The sequence below is a fragment of the Xenia sp. Carnegie-2017 genome, unplaced genomic scaffold (assembly GCF_021976095.1).
Source record: "Xenia sp. Carnegie-2017 unplaced genomic scaffold, XeniaSp_v1 HiC_scaffold_1, whole genome shotgun sequence".
Lineage (NCBI taxonomy): Eukaryota > Metazoa > Cnidaria > Anthozoa > Malacalcyonacea > Xeniidae > Xenia > Xenia sp. Carnegie-2017.
Window position 1 is genome coordinate 7,542,281 of NW_025813402.1, and position 10,852 is coordinate 7,553,132.

The 10,852-nt window shown below is 34.2% G+C and overlaps 1 protein-coding gene across 1 annotated transcript; it reads right to left on the reverse strand.

Moving 5' to 3' along the window:
• Positions 1-5,533: 5,533 nt before the first annotated feature.
• LOC124446992 lies at positions 5,534-9,856 on the reverse strand. Its single transcript, XM_046997923.1, has 2 exons — positions 7,841-9,856; positions 5,534-6,580 (listed from the first exon to the last, which is right to left on the reverse strand). The coding sequence occupies exons 1-2, from the start codon at positions 8,373-8,375 to the stop codon at positions 6,507-6,509; spliced, it is 609 nt and encodes a 202-aa protein (XP_046853879.1). The 5' UTR covers positions 8,376-9,856; the 3' UTR covers positions 5,534-6,506.
• Positions 9,857-10,852: the final 996 nt, after the last annotated feature.

The following is a 10,852-nucleotide window of genomic DNA, read 5'->3' on the forward strand; positions in this document are numbered from 1 at the left end:
ACTCTTTGAATTTAACACCCTATGATGCAACAGTCTATAGTCATTGCATTTTTACATTTTCATGCCAAGACTATAGTCTTTGAGCTTTTACAAACTCTCATGTAAAAGAATGTAGTCTTTGAATTTTTACACATTTTCATGCCAAACATTATAATCTTTGCATTTTCACACATTTTCATGCCAAAGACTATAGTCTTTGAGTTTTTACACATTTTCATGCCTAAGACTATAGTCTTCGATTTTCACACCCTATGATGCTAAAGTCTATAGTCTTTGCATTTTCACACATTTTCGTGCGAAAGACAATAGTCTTTGGATTTTTACACATTTTTATGCCAAAGACTATAGTCTTTGAGCTTTACAATTCTGTGCAAAAGAATGTAGTCTTTGAGTTTTTACACATTCTCATGCCAAAGAATGTAGTTTTGAACTTTACACACATTTTCATGCCAAAGACTATTGTTCATGATTTCACACATATTCATGCTAAACACTATAGTCTTTGCATTTTCACATTTAATGCCAAGACTATAGTCTTTAACAAATTTTCACATAAAGACTATACTCTTTGATTTAACACCCTATGATGCAAAGTCTACAGTCATTGCATTTTACATTTTTATGCCAAGACTATAGTCTTTGAGCTTTTACATTCTCATGCAAAAGAATGTAGTCTTTGAACTTTACACATTTTCATGCCTAAGACTATGGTCTTCAATTTTCACACCCTATGATGCTAAAGTCTATAGTCTTTGCATTTTCACACATTCATACCAAAGTCTATAGTTTTGCATTTTTACCTATTTTATGCCAAAGACTATAGTCTTTGAGCTTTTACTAATTTTCATGCAAAAGAATGTAGTCTTTGAATTTTACATTTTCATGCCAAACATTATAATCTTTGCATTTTCACACATTTTCATGACTATAGTCTTTGCATTTTATTTTCATGCCTAAGACTATAGTCTTCGATTTTCACACCCTATGATGCTAAAAGTCTATAGTCTTTGCATTTTCACACATTTAATTGCCAAGACAATAGTCTTTGGATTTTTACATTTTTATGCCAAGACTATAGTCTTTGAGCTTTTCTAAATTCTCATGCAAAGAATGTAGTCTTTGAATTTTACACATTTTCATGCCAAACACAATCTTTGCATTTTCACATTTTTATGCCAAAGACTATAGTCTTTGAGTTTTTACACATTCTCATGCAAAAGAATGTAGTTTTTGAACTTTTACACATTTTCATGCCAAAGACTATTGTCTTTTATTTTCACACATATTCATGCTAAACACTATAGTCTTTGCATTTTCACACATTTTAATGCCAAAGACTATAGTTTTTTTTACAAATTTTCACTCCAAAGACTATAGTCTTTGAATTTAACTTACCCTATGATCAAAGTCTACAGTCATTACATTTTACGTTTTGTGCCAAAGACTATAGTCTTTGAGCTTTTACAAACTCTCATGTAAAAGAATGTAGTCTTTGAATTTTTACACATTTTCATGCCAAACATTATAATCTTTGCATTTCACACATTTTCATGCCAAGACTATAGTCTTTGAGTTTTTACACATTTTCATGCCTAAGACTATAGTCTTCGATTTTCACACCCTATGATGCTAAAGTCTATAGTCTTTGCATTTTCACACATTTTCGTGCGAAAGACAATAGTCTTTGGATTTTTACACATTTTTATGCCAAAGACTATAGTCTTTGAGCTTTTACAAATTCTCATGCAAAAGAATGTAGTCTTTGAATTTTTACACATTTTCATGCCAAACTATAATCTTTGCATTTTCACATTTTTATGCCAAAGACTATAGTCTTTGAGTTTTTACACATTCTCATGCAAAAGAATGTAGTTTTTGAACTTTTACACATTTTCATGCCAAAGACTATTGTCTTTGTATTTTCACACATATTCATGCTAAACACTATAGTCTTTGCATTTTCACACATTTTAATGCCAAAGACTATAGTCTTTGCTTTTTACAAATTTTCACGCCAAAGACTATACTCTTTGAATTTAACACCCTATGATGCAAAAGTCTACAGTCATTGCATTTTTACACATTTTTATGCCAAAGACTATAGTCTTTGAGCTTTTACACATTCTCATGCAAAAGAATGTAGTCTTTGAACTTTTACACATTTTCATGCCTAAGACTATGGTCTTCGATTTTCACACCCTATGATGCTAAAGTCTATAGTCTTTGCATTTTCACACATTTTCATACCAAAGTCTACAGTTTTGCATTTTTACCTATTTTTATGCCAAAGACTATAGTCTTTGAGCTTTTACAAATTGTCATGCAAAAGAATGTAGTCTTTGAATTTTTACACATTTTTCATGCCAAACATTATAATCTTTGCATTTTCACACATTTTCATGCCAAAGACTATAGTCTTTGGATTTTTACACATTTTCATGCCAAAGTCTATAGTCTTTGGATTTTTACACATTTTCATGCCTAAGACTATAGTCTTCGAATTTTCACACCCTATGATTCAAAAGTCTATAGTCTTTGCATTTCCACATTTTCATGCCAAGACAATGGATTTTTATTTTCATGCCAAAGACTATTGTCTTTTATTTTCCACATATTCATGCTAAACACTATAGTCTTTGCATTTTCACACATTAATGCCAAGACTATAGTCTTTGCTTTTTACAAATTTTCACGCCAAAGACTATAGTCTTTGAATTTAACACCCTATGATGCAAAAGTCTACAGTCATTGCATTTTAACACATTTTTATGCCAAGGTCTATTGTTTTGCATTTTAACACATTTTAATGCCAAAGACTATAGTCTTTGCATTTTCACACATTTTCATGCCAAAGTCTATTGTTTTGCATTTTTACCTATTTTTATGCCAAAGACTAGTCTTTGAGCTTTTACACATTCTCATGCAAAAGAATGTAGTCTTTGAATTTTTACACATTTTCATGCCAAACATTATAATCTTTGCATTTTCACACATTTTTATGCCAAAGACTGTAGTTTTTGAACTTTTACACATTTTCATGCCAAAGACAATAGTCTTTGGATTTTTACACATTTTCATGCCTAAGACTATAGTCTTCGATTTTCACACCCTATGATGCTAAAGTGTATAGTCTTTGCATTTTCACACATTTTCGTGCGAAAGACAATAGTCTTTGGATTTTACACATTTTATGCCAAAGACTATAGTCTTTGAGCTTTCTAATCTCATGCAAAAGAATGTAGTCTTTGAGTTTTTACACATTCTCATGCAAAAGAATGTAGTTTTTGAACTTTTACACATTTTCATGCCAAAGACTGTAATTCATGAGTTTTTTTTTATGCAAAGACTATAGTTCATGCATTTGCAGACATTTTCATGCACAGACTATAAAACATGTCTACGTTTATGTTTCCAATATAGTGTTAGCCTTTGTGTTTATTTTTTTCTCTTTCTATCTACCATTTTTTCTACCTTCTGTCTTGCTTTTTTCATCTTTTTGTTAGCAATTTTGCCTTTCTTTATGTCCGCCGTTGTGTCTTTCTTCTTTGATCTCTTTGTCGACATTTTTGTATACCATTTTTCTAGCTTTGTTTCTACTTTTTTCTACCTATTTATCCACGTTTTTTGTGTACATTTATGTCTACCTTTGTTTCTACATTTTATCTACTTTTGTGTCTACCGATTTGTCTACTTTTGTATCTTCCTTTGTTAATGTCTTCGTCAAAATGGTTGTCAGCCGTTTTGTCTACGTTTGTGTCTACGGGCATATTCTCCGGGAAAATTTTGAAATTCAGAGTCTCTGAAATGCTATTTTTTCGAATTTGTAACTGAAAAGATTTCACAAAATTTTGAAGTGTATAAACTACATGGAAAATCTATTAAAACGACATAATATCTGCATGCACAATGTGATGTCCATTATGTCCCTCATATCAGTGGTCATCCTGAGAAAACTCAGAACTGTCAATTTTCAAAATCTGATACATTCTGTTAAGGAAGTTATTCATGTTTTCAGGGAAACGGCTCCAAAGATTTATGAATTTTTGGTGTCTGAAAATAGTATTTCCGTCATTATGAGAACACAACGAGAAAAAATAGTTACGTTCACAAATCGAATTCAAACGAAGAAGAAAACAACTGTAAGTACTGATTTAGTACAATTGATTGACTGGCATCTGAGGTCTAAAAAGAAAAAGCACAATCACTCACTCATATTACAAACATCTGTTCTAAAGCGCCACCGAGACAGTGGAGACAAGCCAAAGGTACAAAACGTAATCCAGGCAATCACAGGGTTATTTCCTTAAGTTGACACGTGTTGTAGCTATAGAAGATATTGAAACATTTTAGCCATATTATGAAACAATTGGAGTAACCCAATTTGTTGGTGGATTCCCAAGACGGTTTTAGATCCAAACACTCAACTGAAACTTAACTAAATACCACCAACACGATATAGCATATGTACTGCAATGCAATAAATCTGTGTATCTATCCATTTCAGACTTTTTAAAGCATTTGATAAAGTCCCTCATTAAAGATTGCTGAATTAGATAGAATTTCACGGCATTCGAGAACAATAAGTGTATCAATGGATGGAGTCTTTCCTTACGCAGCGAAACAACTAATAGTATGTGATGGAGCATTGTCAACCATTATCTGGTGTCCTACAGGAAATTGCATTGTTGTTCCTCTTTCATATAAATGATGTGCTCTCTGATCTTCAAGGTATCACTCGTTTTCTTGCTGACCATTGTCGATTGTATGCGAGCAATGTATATCTAACTGCGAATTACCATGTAATCCAAAGTCATCTGAAGACTTTAGAGCTATGGCAAAATAAGTGGCGAATGAAGTTCAATCCTGAAAATGTGCAATTATGTCTATCTCAATAGAAAGAATTAAACCTTTCATGGTCGAATACTCAAAAGTGTCGTATCACATCCATATTTAGGAAAACTGATCGTTTGCTTTGGATGCATAAAATTACTCCAATTATCGCCTATGTGGAGACATTATCCTACTTATACACTTTTGCAAAAGAGCAACACTCTAGAAATAGCCAAATTCATAAAATGCGAATTCAATCTACCTTTTAACACTTATATAAATACTCGTTTCTTGTACGAACACACAAGGAATGGAACAATTTATTTAGCAAATTTTACCAGATTTGATCGAATGAGCTAAAACACTCCCCCCTGTTCTGATCATTGCTACCATATAAAACAGTTGGAGAACCCGAGTTCATTGGACCAAACCTGGTAAAAAATTTGCATCTATGGCCATAGGGAGAGGTGCATCATTTGGAAGTTCCGTAATGCAATATTTTTGTTAAAAATATCCGAGCTCAGGGAGGGGTGCTCCCCCTCTCTGAATCGATCCCTGAGGCTAATACTTGTATTGTTGTTGTCATATGAAAAACTATGAGAATACTCTTGCTTGAAATTACTGAATGCAATGGTTTGAAGCTGGAGAAGAAGGGATAGGAAAGCTCTAAATGTAGAAAAAAAATGATGCGCATAACGAATGATGAACTTCTGTAAAATTCCTTTCTTTTGTTTTATTCAAAAGTCGGCGTTGCATAAAAAAGCAATTAGCAGAGTACTTTTTGCTACCCAAATACATTCGTCAAATACACTGTATTGTCTCACCTAAAAAGGATCAATAGACACTCCTACTAAAATTCATGTTATTTTACACGCTGCTTTATATATACTAATATGAAACCACTTTATACCATTGTATATCACCGTATCTTATATATACCACTCATACTACTATTAACTATGGTATTTTAGTAGCATATGGTAGTTTTCAGTCGTATATAGCGGTATACACTACTATGAAACCACTTTATACCATTGTATACTACCGTATCTTATATATACCACTCATACTACTATTCACTACGGCATTTTATGTAGCATATGGTAGTTTTTAGTCGTATATCGTGGTATACACTACTATGAAACCACTTTATACCATTGTATACTACCATATCTTATATATACCACACATACTACTATTCACTATGGTATTTTATGTATCATATGGTAGTTTTAAGTCGTATATCGTGGTATATACTACTATGAAACCACTTTATAGCTACCATTGTATATTACCATAACCTATATCTACCACAGATACTACTATTAACTGTGGTATTTTATGTAGCGTATGGTAGTGTATAGTCGTATGTCATGATATATACTACTAAACATACTTATCATTTATACACACAAACGGAACAGAGCGAGGGTAATTCCACGAAATACCATCGCGAGTCATGTTATATAATATATATATTACTATACACTGCTATAAATACAGCTATATAATCATATTTTTATATGTACTGACATATATACTAAACTGCACCGTAATATATCTCACTACTACACACTTGATCTTTGTTCAAATTAACGTCTCAAATAAACAATTTTTATGTTGTCATGACGACAGTATGTGTGTATACATGTAGTTATTTTCACCGACGGCGGTTGTCATGAGAACAGCTCATGGAAACGGGAACTGCTTCGTATATGTATGCAGCCGTCGTTGTCATCACAAGATCGTTCTATAAGTAAGAAAAATATAATTTAATCCATTGATGACGTAAAAAACACAGTTCATGTTGCTGTTGTCATAACTACCGTTTATAAATACATATATACATAGTGTAAATAACTATTGTGCATATTTGTATACAATTGAGAGCGCATTATGTAACGATGTTAATTGTTGACATATGCACTTCATTTGACGAAAAGGTTTTTCAAACCTTGGCTTGATTATACATAAAGCAGATCGAATTTGAAAAAGCGCATTTTGCAGATAGTTTTGCAAATGCGTAAGAAGCGAGCGATTTTTAGAAATTTTCAGCAAACTCCTCTTGATTTCTGGATCTTCAAACAAAATGTCAGGAACCGTTTGCCTATTCAGTGACAAAATCCATATGTAGGACCACGGAGCAAGTACCTCGCTGAGCTTCATCCCCATCAATCATTTTCATACCACTGGAACATGTAATGCGAATGTCGTGTGAAATGATTGTTTGTTTGTTACATGAACTCTGCATGGGGACTCCATATTTTGATCTTTGGCCAAGCATCATCGAGTTTGACGTCAATCAACCAATTCTATACACATGCAAGGCACCATTAAAGACCGCACAATTTCCTGTCATCAGTTTTCGCGATAGTATGGGTGTGGTGTTTGAGAAAAGTATTCTATTCCACAGTATCGATACCGAACATTTGTACTATATCTTTGAGCGTTGCGCAAAACTGTTGCAGTGTATAATTTGTATTACTTGAAATTTCCTCAAACAACAGATCAAAATAAGCAGTTTTCTTCATAGATATCATGCATGTCACGCAGTTTAGCTTTCTCCATGATTCATCCATAATGATTTACCAATGGTTGATAACCGCTAACTCTGAGCCCACATTCCAAATTTGTGCAAAAACATGATGTTTCACTAATATAATGGCTATACTTAAACATTACAATGAGTCAACAACAAGGCAAAATAGGCCGGCGACTCTCCTCTTGTAATACTTCCTCAACAACAAGTGCTTTGATGACGATAAATTTCCAATTAGATGATCTTTTATGTGATAAGTATTTTACATCCTGCTACATTGCTTTATATGTTCATCGTAAACTTGTTTTCGTATCGTAAGTATTTTTGATGACATCAAAAAAGGCAAGCTACCTGCAAGGCTACCATACACGTCACTTCATCTTTAAAAATACTGAAATTTTTGTATGATAACGTGAAGTAACACGTCTAGTAATATTTATGCACATGAAATAAATGAAATGATCGACCTACTTGGTAAACCAATGCAATCCTCCCAAAGTGTGTTTTTAAGATCAGGGTCTTGATGATAAAGACAATCATATCTCGTATGGTTCGACTTTCCATTTTGAGAATCTGTTATGTATTCCCCTGAACACGAGTGCTTCAAAGTCAATAAATCACGATGTTGTTCATAATCTTTTAAAAGTGTTGTGAGATGATCAATCCATTTCACGGCCAAGCGCAAAATCTCAATCTTTGAGATGTCTATATTCGCCAAAGGCAGGGCTTTCTTTAATGTTACAAATGCCTGGTTTAATCGCACGTTACGGCGACGCTCTCTATCATTGGCTGCCCGACGTTGTCGGCTTACACCATTCAGCATGCTTTTTTTCTTTTCTCTTTGCTTTGAACGTTCCTGCTTTTCATTCTTGTTCGTTTTTCCAGGTGTCCTTACAATTTTCTGGTTACACTCAAAGGGTATTTGAGAGAACACTTCAAGTGGATCGATCGAATTGAATATTGTATTATGAACTAAAGAGTCCATTCTCGGTAGCGCAATCTTCATTGTTCAACTGTTGCAGCGCAAACTCCATACTGGCTGTTACGCGCTTCTTTCGCAATTTATAGCAGTGCGTGTGCCCGCGACTTTATCATTTTTTGCCAGCGTTTCGAGAGGGCGATGATCTGCTAATCAAGATAATCTGCTTTACTCATTGTAAGCTAAGACGCCATGGCAATTGATGGGTCCACAAACATAACACAATAGTGGAAGCGCAACTTGGGATGAGAATTTTTCATATAATTTGTTTCTCGCATCTTATTTCATCGTTACAGTTCATAAATCTCTTTCAAGTTTTTGCGCTTTCTTTGTGAGATTATTTATGTGTCTGTTTGAAGTTTTATGCATACAGCAATTGTGCAGGCAATAAACCTCTTCGTATGTGCTTATTGATGGTAAAATTCTGAAATACATAAATGCATGTATAATGTACTGCATAACAAAATAGCTATGATCAACTTAACATAAACTGATTACATAGTCATAAATGTTTTGACCAAAAAAAAAGTGTAAGAACAAATCAAATCAAACATAATTCTTTTTAACAGTTGCACACCAAATCCTGTATTTTCGAATCATCAGAGAATCAGAACTTGACATCAATTAAGTTTTAATCCTGTATGTTGTTAACGCATTTTTGCATGACATTAATGCATTAATTTAGCTCTGGTTTTATTGCTGACAGTTTTGACATATGATCGATACACAAACATCAATCAAGTACATGAAGATTGAAAAAGGAAGTTTTCGTTGTCAAATGGACTGCTCTTGGAGCAAACGTACTCGAAATAAAAAACAAAGTTCGCATGTTTAATAACAATTTTGGACGTCAGCAACCGGCTTCAAGGGAGGCATAATAATTCAATTAATCTAGGCTATGGCTCGGTAATAGCCTCTTTGATTTCAGCTTTGAGTCGCATTAGATGTCAGAGCTCCGAATCGCATTGCATTTTTGGAATACCTAGAATACCATTACGTAAATAAGTTTCTTACACTTTCTATTGTATACGCGCTGCTGTTGTCAATCAACGATAAAGTACACAGATCGAAACTGCAAGTTCCACACGATCCAGTTTCATACAATCATAATCTCCTCTAATCCGGTTATCAATTGCCAAAAAAATTTCCTTAGCGCGTACACATATTTTGCTGTTTCCAAGAGATGTCCGATTGATCTTGGAAACGCAAGAAAATAGAAGCAAATAAACGGGAAGACACAACTCAACACACAAGGAGGTCGTCCATCTATTTGTGTGAGCTATTGTTATGCTTTTGTCATCGACCTTTAAACTTAAATGCGACGCTCTTCCATATGGCAACTGTTATGACTCAGTTATTCATCTTGTAACTAGGACGTTGCTAACCAAACGTGGTAGTTGAAATGTTACAGCTTCAAATAAGAATTACAATTTTTTGCCCGTACAGGCTCATCTGGTCGTCAACTTCATTTTAGCTCAAACTGAAAGGAAAACAGATGAATGCTGAACAATGCTTAGCTTGATAATGACTCGTGAAATAGAGTCGAAATATTGCTTTAAATCTTGTTTCTTGCTATTAAAGTCGAATCTTTAGTTTACGAAATGATGTTTTTTGGAGTGTGTTTTCTAATCTACACAAGAATAGTCGCCTGTATTGACGGTCGCCATCGTACCCCATGTAGACAAAGTTGTCAATGGTTGTAATTGCCGAGAGTAGTGCTGTCATCACAGAAAGGATGTCAAAAACAAATTTTCAGTTGCTACCACAGAAAAAAACACGCAACTGATCAAGTTGCCAAAATGAAATGGAATTGCTTTGTTGGTCATACAAACGAATAAAACAGTTGTGGACGGAGAAAATAAAAAATATAACCAGGAAAGTAACTGCCACAGGTTCATTCGTTGAAATCTTTCACAGGAATGTCCATTAAAGATTGCGTGCGTGAATGTGGCAACGCGTAACGAGCCCGTCTAACATAGCACTGCGAGCTGAATTTTGTCCATTTTTGGCTAAATCATGTGTATTTGAGATAACACGCGAAGAACGTGAATCATGTAGATGAAATGATGCCGTCTACTTATAGCTAATTATTTAGGAGCATGTATTTTCATTCTAAAACAATTCCAAAGCTCGTGTTGAGTGTTGACTTTTCCCAGAAAAAAAACAAATGAAGTTCATCTCTCTCTCTCTCTCTCTCTCTCTCTCTCTCTCTCTCTCTCTCTCTCTCTCTCTCTCTCTCTCTCTCTCTCTCTCTCTCTCTCTCTCTCTCTCTCCCACACATTGAATGTTCTTGTATCCTAGCTTAACGATCTTAGTCCGGCCTCTCAAGATTTGTTTTTAACACATCAAACGAATGCTGTATAAGTTTGACTTACTTGTTTTTCATTCTGTCTAACACACTAACCACTTGAAATTTTCTCTACCCCAAACCTCTGACTTCACACGCTTCTTCACTTCTTTCTCACATTTTGTTTTGCTCGGGACAAAATTCGCAAAAATGCAAG